Source organism: Alosa pseudoharengus, unplaced genomic scaffold, assembly GCF_046254945.1.
Source record: "Alosa pseudoharengus isolate Yale_2024_CS ecotype anadromous, Long Island Sound unplaced genomic scaffold, YU_APseudo_1.1 YU_APseudo_1.1_scf_12, whole genome shotgun sequence".
NCBI lineage: Eukaryota > Metazoa > Chordata > Actinopteri > Clupeiformes > Clupeidae > Alosa > Alosa pseudoharengus.
Genome location: NW_027468587.1, coordinates 20,221,830 through 20,249,456, shown reverse-complemented (window position 1 = coordinate 20,249,456; position 27,627 = coordinate 20,221,830). Strand labels below are relative to the sequence as shown.

General features: G+C 43.4%; 2 protein-coding genes across 4 annotated transcripts in view; one reads left to right on the top strand and one right to left on the bottom strand.

Moving 5' to 3' along the window:
- Positions 1–26,297, top strand: cep85 (centrosomal protein 85). Of its 3 annotated transcripts, XM_076280432.1 has the most exons (14): positions 1–1,508; positions 2,971–3,041; positions 3,277–3,408; positions 9,322–10,037; positions 10,685–10,818; positions 11,725–11,842; positions 15,608–15,793; positions 16,320–16,472; positions 19,270–19,424; positions 19,610–19,727; positions 20,205–20,255; positions 20,387–20,494; positions 22,684–22,939; positions 23,757–26,297. In XM_076280432.1, the coding sequence occupies exons 2-14, from the start codon at positions 3,002–3,004 to the stop codon at positions 23,918–23,920; spliced, it is 2,331 nt and encodes a 776-aa protein (XP_076136547.1). In that variant the 5' UTR covers positions 1–1,508; positions 2,971–3,001; the 3' UTR covers positions 23,921–26,297. The 3 variants fall into 3 exon arrangements, with proteins under 3 accessions (XP_076136547.1, XP_076136548.1, XP_076136549.1); XM_076280433.1 differs by lacking the exon at positions 2,971–3,041; XM_076280434.1 differs by lacking the exons at positions 1–1,508; positions 2,971–3,041; positions 3,277–3,408 and adding an exon at positions 6,795–7,192.
- ubxn11 (UBX domain protein 11) overlaps positions 26,267–27,627 on the bottom strand; it is a 133,191-nt gene continuing 131,830 nt past the window's right edge. Inside the window, exons 14-15 of the mRNA XM_076280436.1 lie at positions 26,971–27,120; positions 26,267–26,621 (exon numbers count right to left, since the gene is read on the bottom strand). Of these exons, the coding sequence (XP_076136551.1) occupies positions 26,495–26,621; positions 26,971–27,120 (277 nt within the window). The 3' untranslated portion in view covers positions 26,267–26,494. The remainder of the gene's footprint in view (positions 26,622–26,970; positions 27,121–27,627) is intronic.

Genomic DNA, 27,627 nt, shown 5'->3' with positions numbered 1-27,627 from the left:
CTATACGCATGATACAGGCCTAAACTCATCTCTGCTCTGTCTACACCCCTGTGACCATCAACGTCTCACTCACTCCTCCTCCTTTCAGGGTTTCCACCCATTTTCACTGACAACATTTCAAAACCTTTCCATGGCATTTACCTTGTATGAAATCTCCATGACTTTTTACAGCCTAGTACAAAATTACTTAGGCTACTGTACTAATTATAAAAAGTGCCAAGATGGATACAATGTGTTTTCTCCAATCAAATCGTCTGGGCCGGCTTAATACAATGATGGACAGATGAGAAATGGTGCCTATAAGTTATTTATGTCACCTGAACGCCCTCATGGTTGATTTTGTTTACAGAAAAATATCTGTCGCTAGATATTTACATTTTGCTATTGCATATAGGCCTAGCATAGAGGCTATCGCAAGATACTGATTACGCAAAAACGATTAAGGCATATATCATTTATGATTTATCCAGGTCTGGAAATGGGATTTTACAATTCCATGACTTTTCCAGGTTTTCCATGAATGTGGGAACCCTGTCTCAGTAGGGCAGTGCCACGGCACACTTTTGACACTTATTAAAATGTCCCACGCCACACTAACATCCTGTGTGAAGAAAAAATAAACATACCATAGCCTACAATTTCAAATAATACACAGATATGGCCTAATTATGGCTTCTATGCAAGACCTGCTCAATAAAACAAGTGCCCTCTGTTTCATTTCCCCGGCACATTGGTTGAAAAACACTGCAGTAGGGAGTTGTATAGTTTTCAGTCTTGAAAATGCCAGCTGAAGGCTGACCACTGTAGGCTAATAGGTTAGAGTGCAAGCAGGGGCTTAACATGGAGCTGTCTTTTGCAACAGATGGTCAATTCAATTCAACAATTCCCTGCAGACTGAGTCAATTAATTTTCTCAATAACAGGTAGGCCCATTACTCTTTTTCATTAGTTAGAAAAGAAAGAAAGAAAGAAAGAAAGAAGAAGACTTTCTAGCATGTGAATTGTGTTGTGTTCAAACAAAAACACAGACAAATAGACTAAAAAACAGTTTCTACCCAGCTGCTAAAACCTGATTTTACATAGACTATGAAATGAGAATTCCAGCATGCATTGTGCATGTGGTTGCATGTTTTCTTTTCGACTTTAACTTATTATAAAGCCTATTTATTTATTTAAAAATGTATTATATTTTTTTCTTTTATTAAACTCCCTTTTGCACAGTTATAGACGATGCACTTATACATTTCGTTGTAGGCTACATTTGCAATGACAATAAAGCTATTCTATTGTTCTTTTCTATTCTATATTATAGCAAAACGCGCCAATTCAACGCAGCTTAAGTAGCCTACTCCGCTACTGTAGTGGGGCGGAGATTGCGTCCATTCGTCAGCTGGCTCAACGGCTTCAGTGTTTACGAGTTCCTTTATAGCAACCTTAACACTTAAGTTGTGTGCCTAGCGATGCATTTGTTTTAATTTACTTTAATCACGTCCCTTGCGCAAGGTTAAGGTATGTATGTTACGATCAGTAACGTTAATTTAACCATGTGGACTAACGTTTAAGTTATTCTTTTGTAGCAAGCCACCTATTAAATTTGATAACAGAAAGTTATTTTGACGTTAACCAAGATAACAAAGCTAACACAATGCTACTGTGGATAGTTAGTGAAATCCTCAGATTGAGCCTTAAAGAAAGTTATTAATGAAGCATATTGTCTTTATCGGTAAACATATAGCTAAAGTGGCGAAATTCACTCTGGAATAACGTTATCATAACTTGCCTGTTTATAGTAGCTGCTAACCAACATAAGCTAACGCTAGCAACCGTGGAAATTCTACCATGCATCAATTTGGTAACGCTAGCTTCTAGCTATCCCTCTAGCATAAGTTGGCTGACTTATGACTTTCTAGCGTGTGTTTTAGCTGTTGGAATAGAACTATTAACGTTACTAACAGTGGAATGTTTTGTAACGTTTTCATGGTAGTTGGCGAAGTTTACTAACGTGAACTGTTGCATGCTATCCAAGTTAACATTACGGTAATGTTTGCTCATTACAAACTTTGTTGCAATGACTAGATATATATAGGCTAGTCATTAGTTGATAGTTTAACGCTATCTTGCAACGAAGTTAGACAGCTACTACTGTCAACTGTCTGTCCTGATCTAACAGGTGATAACAGAAGTTAGCCGTTAGCTATCGTTAGTTTGTGTAACTTAGGTGACTGTAAGAGATGCACATGTTAACGTTAGCTTGTCCTTAAACATAAACGTGCAAACTGATAGCAGCTACGCTGAAATGAAGTTAAGATAACATTATAATGCTTAGGGCATTTCTCTGCAAGAATTGTGTGGTCTTGGCAAGTTAGCAATTGCACTGAAATATTCTGCATATACCCTGATATACTGATAAAGGTATCGATATACTTGCTATGATGCTAAATTGTCTGAGGACAACTGGGTTATAGATAAATAGACAGCAATAAGGCTTTCGACGCATCGGTGAGATGAATACTTATCCCGTGTTCTGAGCATTGAAATCTCTGTCCAGTCACATGAGGTTTGTGTACGCCCGCGTTTACGTTCAGGTACTGAGAGTTGGGATTGCAAGGTAAACAGAGCAGTGAGAGATACTGATTAATTCGATAAATAGGTCTGCTCATGGGTAAGCTTCGCTGCTGCCATGCCTGTAGGTTATGTAATGTGGTGGTTTGGTTGTTTTGTTTCTCTATGTACATTGCCACTGTACTCATGGTACAGCCCTTATATTCATAACGCAAACATGTGTAGCCTGTATAGTTGACTTCAGCTTGTATTTCTTTAAACCTGTGCATTCTGATTTAAGCTAATATTAATCTTTTATATGTGAGAAAATATCTCTAAGTAGTCTCTAGTGTTCTTTAAACATTTGCTAAGGTGATGTAGCCTAATAGTATACTACTGACATTTTCAGTGCTGTTTTATTGTTTCTCAGTCAGGACATTTGCAAACTCAAGACTTGTGCTATGACAACCTCACAGAGGCACCAAGACACCAAAGTATCCGGTATGCATCCATGCCAGTGAATTACTTGAAAACAAAGACCTCCGCAGTAGCCGACATGTTTAGCGACTTTTCAGAACGGTGAACCATGTCATTATGACATTGACACCTCCTCTCCCTATGTTCTGTGTGTTCTCTCTCACTCACACACACACACACACACACACACACACACACACACACACACACACACACACACACACACACACACACTCACACACACACACATTCTCTGCAGTGGGGTACAAAGATATGGAGTGGCAGACGCCAGCTGTGTCTGAGAAGTTCCAGAGACGCTTTGGCTGGCGCCCCAGTACAGCGGACAGTGGGGACACAGGGTTTGGTGCCACCCCCTCGGACAACTCTGAAGGTGAGAGACCCTCTCGTACATCACCTCCCGACACAGACCCTCTCACTGTCGTTCACGTGATGGTTGCGTAACTGGCCTGTAACCTGTGTAGAGCTGAGGGACATTTAAAAAACACTGGTGAAGTCCCCTTGCAGGATCAGATTCTGTTGGCTCCTTTTAGAAGGCCACTATCATATCATCCCAGCAGTTAGGGAAGTAATAGAACAGAATAGAAGTAAATATGACAGCAGTAAATATTCAAATTGCAAATATCAGGTTACTGGATTGATAACAGGACATTTTTGGAGTATAATTCAGCTCTGGAGATTGATTTAGTGAATACCCTGGACCAGTGGTGGATTTTTTTCTTCTTCTAGTGAACTATTTTTAATTTATTCCTTGGTTTCCTGGGTTAGATGTGTGCTGTGTGAATCAATAACACCCTCCCCACCCTACCCTCCTCACCATTGCGGTGGATGGCAGGGCATTGATAGGATAGTGTCACTGCTTCCCATTGCTCTGATCCTCATCCACCATGTTACTGTGATCTGCTTGTATGCAGTGTCTGTTTCATATTGGCATATATTTATAGACTTGGCTGGCGGTGATCCTTGTGTTCCTATGAGATTTTCTCTAATGGGGATTGAGTCGTAGGCCAGCAGTGTCCCCAACTTGTGTTTCATCTCCACTGAGGTGCTTTGTTGGGATGAGGAAAATTGGAAAGCCAACTGGAAAATTAGAACCCATGCCCCCTCTCGATCTGTCCCCATGCCCACACCCTGTGTAACATATAATGCGGACAGATTAGCTGTACCATTGGGCTGAAGTACGGGGAAATGAGATGTGGATATCTGTGCTTGAGTCTCTGAAGGCTAGTGGTGTGTTACATACACCATTACTGGCTCTCAATCATTACTTTTTCATGCAGCCAATAAATGGTTTCGAATCAGTTTATTGGGAATGGGTTTATTGGGCCTGTTTTAAATGGAATATTGGGTCATGAAAACACCTTAAACGGAATATGCTTCCAGAAGGATAAATGTTGTAAGCCTGTGCATGCTCATTCGCACAGAATTAGGATAAAATGAACCAATTGTCTCTCACGCACTTTCCTAATCATGGCGAAACAATGGGCACACTTTTGGAAAGACGAGGAGACAAACTTATGTCTTTCACCTGTTCAGTCAAAGATTTTAGTCATGACGTTGGGAGCCTATTTGTAGGCTTCGTCGCTGACTTATTCGGAATAATGTAGATTGCTATGTAAACATAGCCTGGCGAGCCAGACCCACATTAAAATGTAGGGTCTGGGCACTCACCGTTCGCAGTGCTCAGTCCGAGGGGCGGGATAATCAGTTGTATTTCAAATTCCCTCTGCACGCAATAGGATATTTGTATATATTTGTATATAAGTAGCAGGGAATTCAAGCCAACCCGTTGCAACTCTGCCATCAATCATTATGTTAAGCCCACCAAACGACTCTATACACAATTTCAATGCCTGATTAAGTTTCGATTTCTGGAGCTCACAAGCCAACGGAGAGTTGCTAGACTAGCCCTGGCAGCAAATTTAATTTGCTGCCGCTAGGGGCGCGTCTAGATTTCTAGGCTAATGTAAACAGGAATATGCTCAAAATGTGGTAAACGGAATTTGGACAATAAACTGATTCAAAACCGTTTATTCCCGGCATGAAAATGTAGTGAGTGTTGGGACTGGGAGTGTTAGGCCTATAGTATTATTTTTTTGTGTGGTTAGTGCTTGACAGATTACTCTTTCAGTCTTTTCGGCTGTGCTCTCAATAGAATAAAACCACTGGAAGAAGAACTACGTAATGATTTAATTGAATTACATCACACTTGTAATCTCTTAGTTCTTATTTTCCACGTTTTAGGAAGGTTTACAGTAATCAGAGTGTCTGCTCCTGGAACACCTGGAAGTTAAAATATGGCTTTACCTCCTATTCTGTGAATGCAGATCTGGATAGTCCACAAATTCACCCCTTCACGGTTCATGTCACTCGAAAAATGCGGGTGCATATCTGGTCAGAAAGCTTCAAGGAAATGTTAAGAAAAATGCCTACTTTTTCATGTGCATACACACTGAATCTCTGGCCTCTTCCTAACATCGTCTACCCATTCAGTTATCAGCTCAGGATCAGGCAGACAATCGCCATTCGCTAAGACTAATTTATTGAGATACGGTTCGCAGTCCTGGGGTGACAATGACAGGCTCAACATGCCGGTCTATTAGCCACACCATCTTTCTGAACCCATGCTGCGTGCGCACCCAACCTAGACTCTGGATGTTTACAAACATTGAAGGGGTCCATAGAACCATCCAAAAATATCTGTATATGCTTTGTGGGATTGAATTCAGTATTTGATGACTCTATGATGCACCCTGCCAGAATGCACATCTGCCGAAGAAAAAAAACCCTGAAATAATTGGTTTAACTTTAGCAGGTGTTGATGATGGAGGTGAGTGAGTAGCTGGAGATGACATACTTATCAGCCTGTTTTGCTCAAACCGATCTGAACTCCAGCGCAGGCTTCAACCCCAGGGGTGTGGCACCTCAGGCAAGCCTGAGCCTGACCTCAAGCTCTTGCAGTGTGTTTGCTCTCCTTAGGAGCACATCTGGTCTGAAAATGCACCGCAAGGGCTGTCGTGAGGGGCCGCCATATCAATCGGTTGATTTTATTTGAAGGTTGGAGGTTGCCTAACGCTGTTCTTCCCGCTTTCACTGAATAGATAGATAGATAGATAGATAGATAGATAGATAGACAGTGAAGATGAAAAGAAAAAAAATACAAATTAATAAAACAATTATTATTATAATAAATTATTATTATAATAAATAATAATAATTAGGTAATAATACTAATCATCATTTTAATAAAAAAAACAAGAGTAGTAACAATGACAATAACAATAATAATTTGGAAAAAAAAAAGGTATTGTACTCAAAAGTCTAACCAAGATAAGATAAGTAAAAGATGTATTCGTTGAGCACAAATTCCATTTAGTTGAAAAGCAACTCTAGTGGAAGAATTGGCAGTGGTTTGTAATTTGCAGTGATGATTTGTTCACTGAACAAATTGTTCCAAGTTGTCCAGATCACATTCACTGGATGACTTGTGAAGCTATCTGCTGCTGGCCACTTTGGAGTTCACAACAATCATACCTGTAGCTTTTTCTCCTGTTAGACTGCATTACATCCAGTTGACTTCTGATATCTGTAGTAGCCTAGCTGTTTCAGCTCAGTGGTTGCTGTGAGCTCAACCTGGGTCCTGTCCAGGCTGTTGTATAAACTTCAGTGCAGTTCATTTAATTAAAGAGACGGCTCTCAGCAAAGTGTGTGTGTGAGGCAGATGCAGATCACCCGGTAATTTGAGAAGGGAGCTATAAATATCCCTAACCTTTCTGTGTACGTCTCCTCATGTATTAGTGTATATGAGAGAGACTTTATGTGAGTGTTTTGTTGTGTTGGTCTTCGTTCCTGCATGTAGTGGCTGCAGACATGGCTGGCTGGCTGACTGGCAGACTAATGTGGCAGGCAGAACCTCTTCTTGTGTGTGTTGGGTGGTAGTTTGCTTCGCAGGACGATGTACCCTCAGGCACTGGGTGTTGCCTCTCTGTGTCTACCTGAGCCTTGCCTTTCCTCCATTCCTTTCTCCCTCTTTCACTTGGCTGGCTAGAAATGCACCCGAAAGTACTCTTTGCTGGTTTGCTCCGTCGCCCACATTTTGCCCCCTGAAAATGCCTCCGGCGTTGGGGGGTTTTGCCCTGTGTGCCAGTGAATGCCAGGTGAGTGACGTGTGGGATTACTCATGCTGCCTCGTTTTTTGAACGCTTAAAATGGGAGGCTTTAGTGCCTGTTTGTGGACGTTGGTTGGTTTTGCTATATGAAAGGTAATTTCTTTGGCAAGTCCCTGTAATATTCACAGTAAGTTAGCAGTAAGTTAGTAGTTAGTAATAGCCTGCCTTTGAGTGTTGTGCAGTGGGTAGAATACATCTGCATGTTTTGGGGTAAGCTGGTTCTGAAAAGGACAGCTAGTCATTTAGTTTGTCCCGAGAGAAGCTTTCGTGTCATTTTTAAATAGTGTGCATAGAGGAGTTGAATCCAGACTGATCCAGATCTGTGGGGGAAGACAGTCAGTCTGCCCTGAAGCCTAGCTGCTATTTTCTTTCAAGCTTGGCGCAGCAAGCACAGCCCAGAGCACCAGCCACAGATACTTTGCATCTCTACCTGAAAATAGAGAGGATGGGTTTCACTCACACCGACCAAGAGTGTAAACAAGATCTTTCCTACTTGTCTACTTAAAGCAGAAGCAGAAGTACAAGGCAAGTCGGACACAGACTATTTTGACTTGTCTGAGTGTTTTTAGTTGGTTTTGTTTGGTTGTATTCTAAAACTAAAGCCTATTACTTGGTTGACCTGTCAAAGCTATTAGGCACAAATGTCAGACACATTCCACTTTATTTTGTATCTGTCTTTCTGAAGTAGGCTGTTTGAATTGTGCTACATATTGAAATTGTCTTTAGAGAGAAAGAAGTTCTTCTGTGTTCCATTTTTTTGTCAGTTTTGTTTATTCACTGCTGTATTTCTTGGACATGAAGGTTGAACATTTGGCATTTCTCTTTCCAAAAGCTACTTCCAGTAGAAATATTTTCACCCCAATTATGAGAGGGGTTTAGGCTCTTTGACAAATGAGATCTTTGAACACAGCAAACAGTTCTGAAACTCAAAAATGAGAATATTACTTAAAAGAATGGTTGCAGAAAGTTTAGGTAAGAAGAGGAACCGTGACTTGCAAAAAGACTAGCCTAACTCTGAGTAAGAAGAGTAACATTACTCATGCAGAGTAACACTGAAGACAAGTCTAGAAGCAGAGGGCTTTTACATCGTAATGGGAGTAATTTTAATTACCTGGCCTTTTTCCGTAATAATTCTGTTGTCCCCATTTGCCAGAGGGGAAGAACTGTAAGGATGCGAAGGCAGGCCCTGTGGTTGTATTTGTACCACTGAATAGGCTTACTTCATGTTTTCTCGCTGTCCCTCTCCATTTTCGTCCATCAATGATCTGTCTTGATTGTGTGTGTATGTATATGTATACACACACTACCGGTCAAAGTTTTAGAACACCCCAATTTTTCGATCTCTGGAGACTGTGCTGGCCACTCCATGTTTTCAAGCTTACCATCTTGTTCTTTTTTCCTAAGGTAGTTCTGGCATAGCTTGGACTTATGTTTTGGGTCATTGTCTTGCTGTGGGATGAACCCCCTGACCAAGCAGGCGTATACTAGAGCGCTGCAGAATGTGGTGGTAGCCGTTTTGGTTCAGGGTGCCTATAACTGTACAAGTCACTGACCCTGGATCCAGCAAAACGGCCCCAGATCATCATGCTTTCTCCCCTATGATTGACAGTTGGGCATTAGCCTAACGTTTTACAAGAAGTGTGTAACGCTAGCCTAAACTAAACTAAACACTTTCAATCATAGCTCCAACAGTAAATTATGCTTCTGTCTTATAAGTCTGTGTGTTGTATGATCAATTAAAAGGTAACTTGCCTGTAGACACGACAAGCACTCAAACCAAGAAATAATAATCAGACAAAGAAATCCCCTAACGTTATCGATAGCTATGTAACGTTAGTGTTATTTGGACTGGCTAACATTAACTTCCCATAAAAATGTAAAAGAAATGTAATCACCCCTTGTTGAGTGCAATAACTAAAACAATCAAAATGTTAGCCTAGTTTTGGGGCCTAAACATTATGTAGTCAAACTTTCAGCAAAATCTAAGATGGCACTGTAACCATTTTCCTGGATTCTGTCTGTGGCACAGAATTGACCCAGTAATGCAAAGATTTGAATACTGAATGAATAAGCATGTGTTGAACCTGTCTCCCCCTCCCCATCTTCCACTCGTGTAGATCTGTGCAGTTCCAGCAGCAGCTCGTCCTTCCAGCCCATCCGCAGTCAGATCCCCATCCCCACCGCCCATGTCATGCCCTCCACGGCCGGCACCCCGGCCTCCAAGCCCCAGCCTCGCTCTCTGCCCAAGGAGGAGCCCCAGGTGTCCTCGTCCTCCACCTCCCGCAACTCCAGCTCCACATCCAGCTCCAAGTCCTCGCTCTCCAAGTCGGCGTCTTCCCCCAACCTGGACGCTCAGGGTGCGTCGGGGCTGGACGCCGGGGCCGGCGGGCCCAAGCCTGACTGCCTGAGCCGCTACCGCAGCCTGGTGAACGGCCTGGACCACTCGCTCTTCCCCGGCGGCGAGTACACGCGGCTGGACGACCCGCAGCACTTTGACATGCCCAACATGGAGCCCACGCTCAACCAGTCCATGCTGATGGGGGGCCTGGGGGGCGCGGACGTGCTGCGGCCGCCGGTGACCGGCTTCAGGGACGGAGACGCTTACCGGCCATCCCTAGAACAGAGCTACAGGGTACTCCCCGAGGCCCAGTCTGGACTCGCTAGTGGGTCAGTGGACCCGTACGGGATGAGGGGGGGCGGCCTGGGCGTCGGGCACCCGCTGGGTCTGCAGATGGGCGCCAAGGTCTACGAGCCGCTGTTGCAGGAGCGCTGTGCGGAACTCAACAACTGGAAGCAGCTGGAGAACCTCCGTCTTCAGGTGGAACAGATGCAGGTGAGGATTTGCTACATGGAGCTTTTCTTTAGAGGTTAAAACTACAACCAGTGGGGGAACAGAGCCTGCTGCCTCTAACACACACACACACACACACACTTCCTTCAAGTATGTTCCAGAAGTGTAATTCAAACAAATATTTGGGATGGAAGGGTATTATGATTAGTGACTTCAGCAAGGGGTTTTGGCAACAAGCCTGTCGCTCCCCCTTTTTTGCTCGCTGGCGGTATATCTCTCCCAAACTCTGTCTTATTCACCCCTTACCCCTCCCTCTCTATCTCTCTCTCTCTCTTTCTCTCCCTCTCTCTCTCTCTCTTTTTTTTTCTCTCATTACCTTTTTATTCAGTTCAGCAAAAAGAAAAAAAAGGCCATTTGGAAAACAAGAATGAGCAAGATGTTTTTAGGGGGATGTTGTTGGGAGGTAGAATTAAAACCAAATATGCATATTATAAGATGGTCAATGACATGGTGGGGAGGATGGGCAGGTTGTTTTTAAGGTATGAAGTAATGTGCTGAATTATGGTCTGTATGTTGCATGGTCTGTATTGGATTGCATTTTTTAGTACTTTAACACCTAAATATTGGTTTGATAAGTGTTAAGTGTTAATTCTCTCTCTATGCCTTTCTCTCTGTGTGTGTGTGTGTAGCTGTATACCACAGGAAGCTGTCAGTACCCTCCTCTGTACCAGTCTGCTGCGTTACACTCGGATGGCAATAAGTGGGAGGCCTTAATCAAGACCAACGAAAACCTGCTGAAGGAGAAGGATATGCTCATTGAAAGGTTTGTGATCAATTCATTTTAATGTTATTTTATTGTGTATAATGCCTTATGCCGTGTACAAGTGCCTCTGAACCCCCTAGTTCCACTATGCACAGGGTGACAGTGGCTTGGACAGATTCCCCTTTTAACAGGAAAAAACCTTGAGTAGGGGTTTTGCTTGAGAGGGGCCTAGGAGTGATTGTGTTGGGTTACAGTCATGAAGGAGGGAGTGTGGCAAGAGAATCAAGAGGCAGTCAGCAGTGTGCATACAACGCATTGTGCTTTGTACACACAACTTCTCTAACACTCTGAGGTTGAGTGGAGCTATGAACCTAAGTCATAGCCATATGCTGTGGAGTCATGATCACAGTTTGGTTATTTATATTGTGAGGGATGGCTCACAGTGGTGCAGCACATCTTCCCTGGTGCAGCCTGTTTATATTAGGAGTAGAAGATGACTGCAGTGTTGCAAAGTGTTAACCACAGTTAGGGTGGCGTGTTAACCACAGGGTGTGTACACTTGCTGTGTGTTGTGTTACCTGTAAAGTTTATGAACACATTTGTGTGTGTGCGCGTGCTTGTGTCTGTGTGTTTGCTTGCCTGTGTCTGCGTGCGTGCGTGCGTTCTTGCTTGCTTGTGTGCGTGCGTGCTTGTGTGTGTGTGTGTGTGCGTGCTTGCTTGTGTGTGTGTGCGTGCTTGTCTGTGTCTTTTGTGTGTGTGTGTGTGTGTGTGCGTGCGTGTTCCCTTACGTTAACTGTGGCCCTTTCAAGAGAGATCCATTATCAGCATCATAGTTGGCCCCACAAGGCTTCTGTTTTAACATTCCATATGTTATCTTAATGCAGAGGAAGTAGATTGGGAACCAAATAGAACGTTCAAGCATTTTTTTTGTTTTTATTGTTGAAAGGGTCTATATTGTGCTTACAGGCAGAAGCAGCAGGTGGCTCAGCTGGAGCAGCGGCTGAGGGACAGTGAGCTGCAGGTCCACAGTGCGCTGCTGGGACGAGGAGCCCCCTATCCCGACGTGTGTCTGCTCCGCCTGCAGGTGTCCACTCTCTACACACACACACACACACACACACACACACACACACACACACACACACACACACACACACCTGCTCTAAAGCGCCGCTAACACAAAGAACTATTCCGCTAAAATGGCCGTTGCTACAGAAATGTGACGTGGTCGCTCAAACTCTATAGCGATAGCGGCAAAAAAAGTATCGTTCTAGCTAATATGAATATGACTATTGTCCTCACATAAAGTATAATGATAACATCATGAAGGACAATGTCGTTGTAGGTCACTTTCAGAGCGATTTTTGAGGACGATATAAAGCTGACCGCCATTCAGAATCCATCCAATCCCAATTTCAGCCGTCATATTCACCAACACGAGGAGTGACTTTCCTTATTGTTGGTCAGTGTGGACGCATTATAGTTATAGTTATCGTTCCTGGTGGGAACGGCCCTTAATTCTTTTACTGCATACTCATACCTACTCTTACACTTCCACCGTATACACTTCATTGCTCTCACACCTGCACACTATACACAATACTGCCCTCACACCTGTGCAATATACACAATACCTGCTCACACCTGTGCAATATACACAATACCTGCTCACCCACCTGTGCAATATACACAATACCTGCTCTCACACCTGTGCAATATACACAATACCTGCTCTCACACCTGTGCAATATACACAATACCTGCTCACACCTGTGCAATATACACAATACCTGCTCACCCACCTGCACAATATACACAATACCTGCTCTCACACCTGTGCAATATACATACATACAATATAGGGCTGGGACAACGCGTCGACGCAAAAAATACGTCGACGCAAAATATGAGCATCGATTCGTCAAGCATAACGTGTGCTGCTAAATATTTTTAATTTTACACCTTCAATGTTTTCCATACGTTGACTAATCTGTGGCTGGGCACCACGAAATCAAAACCGGCCACCACACATTGATGTTCTATGTTGTAGGCCTGCTATTTAAATTAAAGATAAGATAAAATAATTTCAATGAGCTGCACTTTTTACTCACACAGCCTTTCCTCGCCCCGCCCGCTCTCTCTCGTAACGAGCCTGCTGCTCCTCCTCTGCATGTGCATTTAACATAATATTCACGATTGTTGAAGGATTGTTGTTGCCACATAGAAGCACTGCATAGAACACAGTGGGCTAAATTGCTATTAAATCCGCTTAGCATCGTGACCATGCTGCGCAAATTTGTTCAAAACCGCTGCATTAACCCTTAGAACCCGACTGACGCAAAGTGCGTCAAAAAACACACCCTTTCTTCTCTGTTACATTGCTCCGGAACGGTTCATCGCAGCGAGATGAAACCTTTATTGCACGACAGAGCAGAAGTGGGGCTTTCCAACGAGACTACACACTTGTCTGTACGATCAAGTATGAAAATTAAAAAAAATCATGAAATTAAATCAAATTGCATCATATTCACAGTCTATACTTCTCTGCGTTCACCTGCACACACATTACTCTAGTTTGAATTACTCGCGAACCCGTGATCGCATCGATATGGCAAGCATATCAGATGAAAGAGGAGGCACAGGGCTATCCATTGGTACCATGTTTATCGACCCTTCTGGCTTATAAAACCAGACGAAGTGACTGCAAAATAATAACGTCATGTACACAAACCAACGCTGCACACTCATTACTCTCGTTTGAATTACTCGCGGACCCGTGATCGCATAGATATGCCACGCATGTCAGATGAAAGAGGAGACTCGGAGCTATCATTTGATACCAAGTACATCCTTCTGGGTTATAAAACAGACGAAGTGACAGCAAAATAATAACTTCATATAGCTGGACTTACCCCACGTTTTTGTCTGTTCTTATGGCAAAGCATGTTTATAATCCAATGCTATCATGTGTTTCTCTATGGCAAAGCATGTTCATATTCCGGTTTTGAGATCCTAGCAAATTCCTGCATGGCATCCAATTCAAGGCTCACAATGCATCCCAATTTGTTCAACAAATAAACACCTTTTTTGCCTTTACTTTGTTCATGGCAATGCAGTAAAAAGTTGAGAATTATTATGACTGCATACACACAGGCACGCAGGCTAACACGCAACCTCGGGTCAGGTCAGGTCAGATCAGTTCGTGTCACAGATATGGATCGCAGAAAGGTAATTTTTCATCACTAAATAAAAAATGGCATTTATTTCCGTAAATCACACAGCAAATATTTCTGTAAATTGCTCAGCCCCAGAGTATCCCTCCAACATGGCAATTATATTGCCCGATTCAGGACAGTCTGCCTTACACACACATGAAATGCATGTAGAGCTGTGAGCTTGCTGTGGTGAGATACATGTCGAAATATAAGAATTTTTATAATACACTTTTTATATTTTAATTCTTTAAAAATCAAAATAAAATCAATGCTAGTATTAATACATGAAATGATTGCAGATCTGAATAGCCTAGACTCTCCTGAAAAAAACAATAAATAATATATGTGTGTGGCACTTACAATGACCAGAATAAATCCTTATGAATAAAGGTAGTGAAAATGCCCTAAAAACAGCTTAAGGTTCTAAGGGTTAAAGTTAAAGTAAACTCTGCTAAGGTCTTATCACAACATAGTACATTGAGGAGACTAAACGAAGTTAAGTTACAGTATGCAATCAAGCAGTAGCCCTATCTCAAAACTAACGTTAGAATACTGTTTGGATGTCAAGTTTAGCATGCTTACTTGCAGCCGCTTGTATTACTCATGCAGGGCTCATTTTATTGACTCTGTTTGCAAAATCCCGATGGAAATGGAAAAGTGTTTTCCAAGACTCAAAAGTGCTTGTCCAAAGAAGAAGTACGAACTGTTATTTGAACTAACTACGTTATGAATTGCATCCACACACCAGCAGCCTTTTAACTTAGTTAATGTTAATTGCAAGGATTTCCACACGAACGTCTTAAAATGACAGGCACTCAATTAGACATACACTAGCCTACTGAACTTTATTGAATGCTACCTCTGACTAAGAATGCATTACTTTGCACTTGAAGTTACTTGCACTTCAGTCTTTTATTTTGGAATCTTAAGAGCAATAAACATATATTGCAATGTTAAAGAATTCATGTTTTTTCATTCAGATATGTAAATATATGAAATAATAAATAAACATGTATAAGTTGCTATTAGTGAATTAATGGGGAGATAATCGATAATCGAATCGAAATCGAATCGGACTGAAAAAATGAATCGTTAGATTAATCGATGCATCGAAAAAATAATCGCTAGATTAATCGTTTAAAAAATAATCGTTTATCCCAGCCCTAATACAATATACATACTCCCTCCCCCACTACACAGTCCAAACACCATATGTGCTCTCATGCTTATACTTCATACTCTAACTGTAACACTATACACTCCATGCTCTTACCTGACTTCACACTCAGACCCGCTCCCAGGTGTAATGTCCTCGTAATACTCATACTAGTGGAAATCCCTCCCACCACCCTATGTCTGGAGTTTGTGTGGTCAGTGTTGTGGTTTTCTCACTTCCTGCAAGGTAGAGCGTAGGGGCGAAAAAGTATCCGTGGACCCTCTGCATGTGAGTAATGTCTTTGTGTGTGGTGTGTGGTTTGTGTGTTGTGTGGTGTGTGTGTGGTGTGTGTGTGGTTTGTGTGTGGTGTGTGGTTTGTGTGTTGTGTGGTGTGTGTGTGGTTTGTGTGTGGTGTGTGGTTTGTGTGTGGTTTGTGTGTGGTGTGTGTGTGGTGTGTGTGTGTGTGTGTGTGTGCCAGGAGGCGCAGCGGGAGAACGCCTTCCTGCGAGCCCAGTTTGCCGAGCGCAGCGATGGCCTGGCCAAAGAGAAGGCAGAGGCGGAGCGGCATCTGGGCGCGGTGGAGGCAGAGACGCGACGCCTGACCGAGTCGCTGCGCGAGGGCGCCGAGAAGCACGCCGAGGAGCTGAAGAGGCAGGAGGAGAGGGTGAGCAACAGCCACACCTCCCTCTCCCTGTCACACAGTCCCTCTCCCTGCCACACCTCCCTCTCCCTGCCACACAGTCCCTCTCCCTGCCACACAGTCCCTCTCCCTGCCACACAGTCCCTCTCCCTGCCACACCTCCCTCCATTCACTCACACTTTCTTTTGCACTCTGCAGAAGGACTTCATGGTTACTGTGGTGGTAATGATGATTATTTTCCCATCACGGTCCTCTAGCCAACTTTAGACTAGCATATAGGGCTTTTGAAAATACATTCAATAACGTGTCTTACAAACAGTTCCCACGGTTCATAGAATTTCTGGAATATCATGAAATTTAGTCTATTCCAGACATGGAAAGTCAGATGCAACCTAGCGGCAGCAAATTTGTAATTTTCAACATTTGATATGCTGTCTGTGTCCTTTTTGCAAGTAAATATGAGTTTAAGAGATTTGCAGATTATTATTAACATTCTGTTTTTATTCAACATTTTATACAACGTCCCAACTTTTTCTGTTTTGGGTTGTAGATCCGTAACCGGGACAAGCACATAAACAACCTGAAGAAGAAGTGCCAGAAGGAGACGGAGCAGAGCCGAGAGCGGCAGCAGCGCATCGAGACGCTGGAGCGCTACCTGGCCGACCTGCCCACCATGGAGGACTACCAGGCCCAGAGCAAGCAGGTGAGGCACACACACACTCCCCACTCTCTGGGGTTGAGGCACACACACACACACACACACACACACACACACACACACACACACTCCCCATTCTCTGGGGTTGAGGCACACACGCACACACACACACACACACACACACACACACACTCACACACTCCCCACTCTCTGGGGTTGAGGCACACACACACACACACACACACACACACACACACACACACACACACACACGTCTGACAACGATACTCGCACTGACATTATCATGCCTGACAACAATAAAGACTCCCTGTATGCAGTTTGCTTGCATAAAATGATTTCCGGATTTTGCAACAACACGGCAACAAACACAGGTAGCCTATTGCGGTGGTTATTCAAAATTATGTAAAGATAATGTACAATAAATTGACATTTTGAATAGCCGAAACTACTTTGGACTTGAGACTTTGAATAAACAAACAATTCTGACTTAAGGGTCCCAAGTTGAAACCAGCGACAGGCTATGGTCCTGAATTTAAGGACGTTTCAGAACGGCACACAGCTAGACAACGAGTAGCAGACAGAGCGACATGTTACTTATGCTACCAAAAACTGTTTTTAGTAGTAGCCCTTTATTGTCACTTAGTCACAAGTACCAGCAAAATTAGATTTGAGTCACATCATTGCAAATGTCATACGATGATGCATCTTTCTACAAAATGGTTTGTCTTCTATATCATTAAGTTATTCAATAGACTAAACATATAACCTTACGTCAAAGCTTTAGGCATGTCATTTCGATCAACTACAGACAACGAGTGGCAGACAGAGTGTGATGTCACTTATAGGCTACCAGAGATTGAGTCACATCACATCGTTGCAAATTTCTTAAAATGATGCAACATTCCACAAAATGGTTTGTTTTCTTTATCAGAAAGTTATTCAATAAGCTTAACAATAAACATATAGCCTTAACTCAAAACAGCTGTTAGGCTTATGTCATTTTGATCTGTAAAAATGTCACATGCAGCCATGCCTAAATTCTGCTTACTGCACATTAATTATAGGCTAATATATTATAATATAATATTCAGTATTCATTATTGAATGCTAAGCTGGAATGATGTTTTTCCCCATCATCCTATTTTTAAAGCAGGGGGCATGTAGGACATACCTGAGGGCATGTAATTGGGCTATGGGTTTTCTACAGGAATGGCATGTTTGAACGGGCACTGCACTAGTGGTATTTAATTAGATTAGCTTTTTTTTGGTATTTAATTAGATTACCTTTTAAATTAGCTTTAGTCAGCCAGCGCATGCTTTGCATACTTTTACTTTCACTCTGTTTGGCGTTGTGGCCAACACGCTCAGTGGTGCAAAGATCTTTTGCAGTTTGGCATTCTTGTTGGACTCCTATGAAATGTTTGATGTGTAACGCATGTGTCACCCCACGTGTGTGAACGAAAACGTGGTGTCACACAAGTTTGCTTGTGAAGCATTTGCGTTGGGATGCTGCAGAGAAGAACTGGTGGGTACTGGGGGCTGTCGGAAATGATCTTTGTGTGCTATGGGTTTCCAGAGTGTGGAAGAAGCTGCTCACTTTGACAACTCCCTTCCTGTGGAAAGTTTTTTTCTCTGCATCTAGGTTGTTTGTCTCTGTTAAGTGTTAAGTGTTCATACGTAAACAGAAGAAAAGTAAACCATACCAACATACCTTTATCCTACATTGTCCCAAAGCTTGTGAGAAGAGTGCACGTTTCTTATAAGACCTCATGCTTGAAGGCTCAGGGGTTGAGATTTTGTTGGTGGCTCCTATTACATCTGAAGTGATAAAACTAAGGCTTGAGTTGGTGATGAAGCCACAGTCTGACTGTTAACAGATTCAGTAATTAATGAGATTGTGGGGAATGCACCAGTAGCAAGGCCTGATTTGTTTGCTCCTAGCCCTGCCCCGAGATATCCTCCACTTACTGCCACCGAGGCAGCTGAAGCAGGGAAAGCAGGTTGTGTTTGCTTTGCAGTGCTTATCAGTTTATAGTTGCATTATATTCTCTCGCTTCTCTGCTGAAATGTGGTCGCCCTGGCATGTTAATCTGTGCAGCCATCTACATTTGACCGCAGTGTAGCAGCCGAGCAAGGCGAGATTTTAATGCCGATTGGTTGCAGTGTGAGAAACACCGAACGCTTGTCTCATTTCAATGATTTCCATTTCTTCTCTTTCTTTCCATTGCGCTAAGGCTACATCAGAATTGCAACTTGTATGTCCAGCATACCACTGTGTTTCATTTCTGTTGGGTATGGTCATGTAAAACTATGTTTGGCTTTAGGTACAGTTCTGTGCAGATGTTTTGGGTATATTGGAAATGCTGTAATGATCAATTATGGTGTTTACAAAAATACATTAATAATAGTTTAATTATTAATTAGAAACATTAGCAACAGAGTGCAGTAAGCGGAACATGCCTCAAACAAAATAATTGCAAAAAATATACAAAAAGAATAATTGGAAATCCTAAATATGATGTTTCTTATTACCAATGCAGAAGATAGAAAGAATCTTGCTAAGCAAAAATGGCTAAAAGTTTTGCAAAACACTGTACAGACTTCATTTAACCATGTGGACCATGTGTTTGAGTCAGACTCTTCTGTTTGTGGTGTGGTTAGTTTACCTTGAATGTGGTCGCTAATGGCGAAGAAGTAATTAGTAAATGACAGTAAATCAATAGGATAGAAACGCTTTGAAGTTCAAAAGAACTACACCTGAACTTAATAGAATGAAACTGAATTGAACTTAAACAGTAATGAATCTGAATTTAATTGTCAGCTGGAGGAGGCTGAGCGGAGAACAGAGCAGCTCCAAGCCACAGTGGAAGAGCTGGAGGCTAGACTTGGGGAGTCGCGCTCGGCCACCCGGGACCGAGACGCCCAGCTGGAAGAGCAGAGACGCCGGGAGCGCGAGCTGCTGAGCACCGTCACGAGGTAACGCACACAAGCACTTCCTCTTTCATACATACAGTATAGTATACTCTACCAACAGGCATATAGGAAAAGGGAAAGGACCCCGGTCATGCCTCAATCACCAACACCATAGTGTGTGCGTGTGTGTGTGTGCGTGTGTGTGCGCGTGTGTGTGCGTGTGTGTGTGCGTGTGTGTGTGTGTGTAGCCTGCAGGAGCGTGTGCAGGAGGGTCTGGAGGATGGAGCGCGGCTGCCGTCTCTGGACCTGGAGAAGCTGAGGACGGAGAACACCGCCCTGAGGGAGGAGCAACACCGACTGAAAAAGGTCAGACGCGTGGCTTGCTGCACACCTCCACCCCCACTCAACCTCAAGTTTGCCCAGTGTAGCGGTCACCCCCTTTCTGCCTTAGTTACATGTAGAAACAGAGGCGTGTTTGAATTTGCAAAGCGTGAATGTTGACAATGTTTTATGTTTGCTGTGAGTGTTTTCCAGCACATGCAAAGAGGTAGTCTGAGGAGGTAGTTCTCTGCCACCCATACATGGATGCGGTAGGAAGGGTTGTGTTAAAATTGAACTATTTGAAATGTTTACACAAATACTTTCAAATTGAACAGTTCAAAGGAAAGATGTTTGCCTCAAACATCTCTGTTTGAATAATTTGAATGCACCTCAGGGCTGTGCAGCATCTGGAGGAGGGCTTTGTGAGCATGTGATCTGTGATGGTTATAGTGTTGCCCTTTACACTGTGTCAGTTCAGAGTCCATCTTGGCTGAATGCTGTGTCCTTCTCTTGTGCTGGCAGGTCATTGAGAAGCAGTTGCGTATGATGGAGCAGCTGGGAACACAAATTCGGGTGCGTTTCTCAAACACTCTCATGGTTAAAGGCATGTCGATAGACCTGACAGAAACTGACCTGGGTTGTGTGTGTGTGTGTGCCTGCGTGTGTGTGTACGCCTGTGTGCATGCGTGTGTGTGTGTGTGCAGACGCTGGAGGATCAGGTGTCTCTGGAGGAGAGCAGCAGCCAGGCTCTGAGAGAGGAGCTGATGGGGAAGGAGCAGGGTCTGCTCCAGCTGCGCTCCGCCATGAAGGAGGTGAGCTATGTACACACACACACACACACACACACGTACACACACGTACGTATACACAGACACACACATATATACACACACACACATATATATACACACATATATACACACACACACATATATATACACACACACACACACACACACATATATACACACACACACACATATACACACAGACACCAGACACACACACATATATATATGTATATATATATATATATACATACACACGCGCACACACACACACACACACACACACACACACACACACACACACATACATGACCGCATAAGCATACATAAATGCACACATATGGAGACACGCACAAACTTGCATGTCATCTTTTTTTTGTTTGTTTGTTTTTGAAAAAATATGCACACTTCTCTTTTTAAACACAGGTTTTAAACACAGGTGTACATACTTCCTTCTTTTGTGCAGCCGACAGTCGAACACAGTTCACGCTGTGTCCTGGGTTGCTTTTTATAGCTGATAACCCTGTTTCAGTGGTGTTTTTTTATATGAAATGGCATAGGTTTTGTATGCCAGTTAAGGTACATGTCCACTTTCCTTTAACTCTAATATGTGATAAAAGTCTTTTTCTTGTTCATCTTACTGGTTTGTTAAATATATGCACACAGACCCTTTATTTATATTGGTTAACCACCAACAGCTGGTGCTGCTGTGTGTGAAAAAAAACTGTCCAACTGTTTCCAAGTGGTGTACACCAACCCTAAAGTACTTTTTTGTGTTTTTTCTAGTGTCTTGTGTCATACATAGCAAAAACACTGTACATTAGCATTAGTGAGAATTGTCATCAATGCGCCATGCTCATCTCGTGTGCCTCCCAACATACTGTATGTGACCGCGCGTAAATGTGCACAGAGGAGTATGTCACTTCCTTCAGAGTACTCCTGAATCACACTAAAAGTTTTTAACTAGGAGTTAATAAGATAAGAAGTCTGTTGCTATGGTTGATGTCATTTCTCATGCAGGAATTTGCTTGCAGTTAGGGTTGGGCGATGTCCCCTAAATTGGCATTTGACGATGTGTACAGTAAAACATTGTGATGGACGATGATATCTGGTTTGCACCAATCAGCGGAATATTACACATTGCCAGCCTTCGCTGGGCCTAGCAAAAAAGCTACTTAAGACTACTATCGTGGACATGGTCACTCATTTAAAATCTTCAGTAGTATGCTATGCAGCATCCCACGTTATCAGGCTACCGTCTATGCTGACCATGAGGGCGGCAGGAAGTGAAAGGCTGCGATCGCGCAGTCTAGTCCAGGCTATAGGATGGCGAAGAAAAAAAACTTTTACAAATAACGAATCCCGATTACCACTCCGCTGCTGTCTGGGCCTTTTACTAAATGCATGAAATTACATTACATTACATTTGGCTGACGCATTTTTAGCCAAAGCGACTTACATATGTCAACTATATTACAAGGGATTACATTGTCCCCGGAGCAACTTGGGGTTAAGTGCCTTGCTCAAGGGCACAACGGTGGAAGCCGGGAATTGAACCGACAACTTTCAGGCTACTGCACGCTAGCCCAACTCCTTAACCACTACACTACCACTGCCCCGAAATACAAGCCTTACAGTGAAAGACGGATAGGCTACCTTCTAATCCTATAATTAACAAAAGAAATGGTTTATTTTAACACAGAGGAGAAGGACGCATTTGGCGCTCGCTGTAGCCTCGCAAAAATATTTGAGCGCTAGAATGTCCTAGTCGTAGCCTAACAATAAATTGACATTGTTGTTTGTTATCGCTATTCTCTTTAATGTGGTCTGACCAATATTTTTAATTGTTACCTGTTAAATTGAAGTATTATATTGTTTTGTATTTGTATGTCACTTTGGACAAAGGCGTCTGCCAAATCCCATAATCATAACCATCTAATGACAAGTAGCTCAGGAAAATAATGCTGACACTTAATCACCTTTCGTCCTAGCCTGTTATTTTATGATCCCCCAACAGGCCATGTGTACACTTCGTTAAACTTCTATAGCCTACAGCCAGTGTTAGGCTAAAGGCTTCGTGTTTGTGTGGCATTTCATAAGGGATGTCATCAGTAATCAGTGTCTTCATTAATAACCAAAAGCGTGTGTGCACATAATGACATTCATTATTCTCCCCAGTCCTCTCTAACCACTGTCCTTTTGCCACGGTGCAGCTCTCCTCTCAGAACCAGGACCTGTTGGATCAGAACCTGACCCTGCAGGAGCACCTGGAGGAGGCGGACCGGGCCGGGTTTGGCTCGGGTGTGGGCCACGGCCGGGGGCCCCCACAGGCGGCGAGCGCACGTCTGACGCAGCGTCTGCACGGCGAGATGGCGGCCTGCCTGTGCGACCTGCGCTCCCTCTGCAGCGTCCTGACGCAGCGCACACAGGGACAGGACCCCAATCTGTCCATGCTGCTCGGCATCGGCTGTAAGAACCCAATCCTGCCTCCCTCTCTCTCTCACACACACACACACACACATACACTCGGCATCGGCTGTAAGAACCCAATCCTGCCTCTCTCAAACACACACACAAACATACACTCGGCATCGGCTGTAAGAACCCAATCCTGCCCCCTCTCTCATACACACACACACACACTAGGTCACTCTTTCTGTTGCTCAAACTCTCGGCCCCTTATTGTCTCTCACGTAATCACATGTTCAGTCAAGTATGTAACTGTTGCTATGTCAGATAAACAGTGGAAACCTGTAGACTTAGTAAACAAAACAATCATGACAAACGTACAGTCAACAAGTGTGGATACAGGCGAAGAAATAACCACCAGCTCTGCACAACGCACCGATTGGAGCTACAGACGCTCATTAACCAGCCGGACTTTATCAGACGTCTGACCATTGGCTTGTTCTGCATTCCCTGTAACACACATTCTCTTTCGTATGCTTGGTCAGTGGGATTAACCCCCACTCACTCATTATCCATCTCTCTCTCACATGCTGTCGGTGTGTTTCTCTTCTCTTTTAGGCTCTCCGTCTGTTTCTTGGCCTCTTTTATATGCTCTCTTTCTCTCTCTCTCTCTCTCATGCGGTTCACAATGCTTTGGTATTTCTATAGTCAGAATGCTTATATCTGAACTCTCAAAGCATTCCTGCAAGATTTGTGTGTGCATATGGTGTATGTATTGTATGTATGTGTGTGTACATAGCATTATGTCTGTTTGTGTGTATATAAACTATAGTATTTATATGTGTGTGTGTGTGTGTGTGTGCTCTCACCTCATCAGCCCCACCGCCGCTGGCTGACCCCTGTGAGGACTGGCTGAGCTCGGAGGTGCTGCAGAGGAAGCTGGCCGAGGCCCAGCAGCTCCGGCGTGACGTGGAGCAGCTCAGGACCACCATCTCTGATCGCTACGCGCAGGACATGGGCGAGAACTGCATCACCCAGTGAGCTGGCGCGCAGGACATGGGCGAGAACTGCATCACCCAGTGAGCTGGCGCGCAGGGGGCATATATAGGGGCAGGATACAAGTGTGTTACCCAGTGGTGTTCAGTCCTAGCCACAATCATCACTACATGCCATTCGCACAACTGTATTACTTACACACACACACACACACACACAGAGTAATCACCTCTGCATCAACCCCAGGACCCAGACAGCCACTGCCTCACCTCAGCAGACTTCCAGACCTGTGGTGTGAGTGGGCCTCTTCTGAGGAGAGGGCGAGGGCACTGTGTGTTCACATCCTGTGCTTTGCCATCAGAACACTTCCAGTATTGCCAGAACACTAATAGCCTGCTTTTTGTATATGTGTGGAATACTTTAAATTCTCTACTTTAGTTTCTGCCCTGTTCAGTCTGTTTTTTGTGGTGTCATCAACACTATATTTATTTAAGATGTGTCTTCCTCTTTGAGGAAAAAGAATATGTTTAGATGCGGTTGACAATCAACTGAAAATGTCTCTCTTGCTGAACCATGGCAGTGCAATTATCCCTTAAGCTGATGGTGGGGCAGCGTTTTGAGCAATAATGCTGGGCAACCTGATGATTTGCCTACAGATGATTGAAGTTCTCCAGAAAATCAATTGTTGCCAAATATCAATGGGAACATGCCAGAACCCTAACAATGAGGGCCATTGCCCAGCAGCATTGCTCAAAAAGTTGCCCTATGTATCATCAGCTTTAGTCACTGTTATTTCAAATGTATCATTTAGCTTTGTACTCCGGAAGAAAGCGAGATGGTTTAGCGGACTTTCATTGGATTGTTGTTGAACCATGACTCTGTCAAGGGAGTGGTGTTTTGTCGAGCCATCAGGGACCCTGCTCTCTTTCTCCCTCCCGTGTTATTTCTTTTCCTTCTTTCATCCATTGGTGCTTAACCAGCACAGCCTGTTGGTTGCATGGCCATCTCAACAGACGCAGTGGTCTTGCTCAGAAAAGTGCCTTCTTCTGACTAAAGTGTCCTCATACTCAACATGATCGCCCAGACTGTTGCGCAACCCTCTGTAGCAAAGCAATGACTGAAACAATCATGTGCACCAAGGTTATTTGCACAGCATTTCAGATGCTCCTGTTGGAATAGACTGGCCTCTCTATTGACTCTGGGGGGTGGGTGGGGTGGGGCATTACACGCCAGCTAACTGACCTCCACATTCCCTTTACACAGATGTACTGAATGTGTTATTTGACATGACCGTGTTGTGTTGTGTTCTGTTGTGTTGTGTTGCTGTATTAGAGTAGTATTCATAGACTTGTGCGCTTCCTGTGTTTGGCTTCCTGTTGAGACGGAGGGGTTGTCTGACGTCTTCTCCACACAGTTTCATTCTGCCTGCAATACCATAGCAACCACTGTGGTGTTATCCGTGTACCTAACGTCAACTGCCATATCCTGTGGGCGCCAATTTAGAGCGGCATTGACACACACATGGCCCATTGCTGCACCTTAGATGGGCGGCCTAAATAATTCCTTCTCGCTCTGGAGCATTGTGGCACTCATGTGCAGTGTGTGGTGTGTCGGGCCACCGTCTGCTCAGCAGTTGTTTTACAGTGGCAAAAAGGGACAAGGGCGTTTAGCTGTTAACACATGCAAACACCTGAAAGCTGGTAGTCTGCTTGTATTAATGTCTCCTAAAGACAAACACTAAATAAAGCCTTTCTGCACAGGGGGAGAATGGGAGGAAGTTAAACGTGTAGGGTGGGGGAGGGCAGGGCGGGGGCATCGTTTCTTGGAATTAAGCTGAATAGGAACCTTGCAACCCTCTGTTATGTAGCTGAGAAAGACTTGATGGTCTTTTCACACCTCTGTGTGCTTGTCTTTCATCTAGTCATGCAGCTGCATTTTCATGCAAGTATTTGTTTTGTAACTGCTGAACTCCTCTACTGCGCTGAATACTCTGCACACAGTATTGTGCTCTGTGGTAAAAGATGATGCCTATCTCCAACTTCTAGTTTAAAGGGAGGAGAACATGTTTTGGACTGACCCACATCCTTGCCTTTTAAATACTATAAAAACTGACACTACAGTGTGGCACAAAGTATTTTACCTGTTTTGCGTTTCCTCTGTGAAGACTTGAATAACATGCCAGAAGTCCTATTGAAATGTCTGGAAATAATTTATTAATGAAATGATGTTGGGCAAGTACTGCACATAGTCCGTGGTCATGACCAGACTGCACAGAGAATGTTAGTGTGTGAGCGTGTGTGTGAGTGACTAAGAAGAAACCAGCTAAAACAACCAGTTAAGCCAGCTGTTTTTGCAACACTAAAAGATATCTATTTTTGTCTTAAATTTCACATATTTTAGAAATAAAGTTTGTTTTCAATAACTTGAGTCGTTTGTGTTCCTTTATCTGCATTCAAATTAAGCATTGCAAAACACTTGGGTGTCATCATGTAGACTGAAAACAGGATATCTGTAAGGATAGCTATGCTGGGTGTGAAGTTGTGCATTATTGTGACCATGTATATGAGTGTTTTTGTGTCCCCAGATTTCTGTGTGTGTGCTTGTATCTGTATGTGTCCATCAGTAAGGTTGAAGCAACAGAGCAGCACTGGGTGTGAGGCCGCAAGCTGCAAGTGTTTGGGTGTCATCGTCATAGCGTCGTCGTGGAAACACACTGATGATGTTGTATGGAGAGGAACCTGAGCATCTAGTGATTGAAGCCAAATACAAATCTGTTAGTTGGGTCTGTTGCAAAATATCATTCAAAACTTCAGACTACTTTATGAGTTGCTAACACTTTTTTGAAAAAACAGCTTCTTTTAAAAGCATACCTCAAAGACACAGGGCAGGAATATTTTCAAGTTGGTTCTTGCAAATACAATTAGTCTCCAACAAATTCAGATATTGCTTGAATGTAAACAAATTGCTCTTTAGATGCCCATAACGTTTTGGTAATACAAATTGAAATCTTATCGAGACCATGATTATATTATAAGAATGAGGCTCATAGATCACCAGTTTTGCCAGATTATTTATGGTTTCTGCTATAAACTCACCTGTGTTTGTCCAGGTACTGCCGCAGGTCTCTTACTGTCTGAGAGACGTGCATCTTTAGAACGAAAGTCTTCTCCCCATTCTCGGACTTCACTCTCAGGGTGCTGATGTCCTCGTTGGGATCACATGCAGTCCTGTCCGGCTCATCCAACCTTACAGACAGGGAGACACCTGAACACCAAGGAGTCCAAAACTCTAGCTAGCAAACCTCATGGTGGGAGAAAGATGTCGGATGTTACTAACAATTACAACTACTACTGTTCTTCCTCCTCCTTTTCCTCACGATTCCTTAAACCCCACCCACAGTTCCATGAACAAGACTGCAGTTAAATAGTAACGCCTTACTTGCTTATTTATCCTGGCAGTGTGCAGGATAGTATTTGACACATCTGCATTGGGAGTGTGCAGTATAATATTGGCATGTGTGCAGTATAGTATTTGACACGTGTGCATTGGGAGTCTGCAGTATAGTATTTGACATGTGTGCATTGGGAGTGTGCAGTATAGTATTTGACACGTGTGTATTGGGAGTCTGCAGTATAGTATTTGATGTGTGTGCATTGGGAGTGTGCAGTATAGTATTTGACGTGTGCATTGGGTGTGTGCAGTATAGTATTTGACGTGTGCATTGGGAGTGTGCAGTATACTGTAGTATTTGA

What these genes read in the sequence shown, in the direction of transcription:
- cep85 (XM_076280432.1), top strand. Translation starts at nt 3,002, where the DNA reads ATGACAACCTCACAGAGGCACCAAGACACCAAAGTATCCG. An exon ending in CTGCTGAGCACCGTCACGAG is followed by an intron (nt 19,425 to 19,609) that starts GTAACGCACACA and finishes GTGTGTGTGTAG; the next exon opens with CCTGCAGGAGCGTGTGCAGG. An exon ending in CATGCTGCTCGGCATCGGCT is followed by an intron (nt 22,940 to 23,756) that starts GTAAGAACCCAA and finishes TCACCTCATCAG; the next exon opens with CCCCACCGCCGCTGGCTGAC.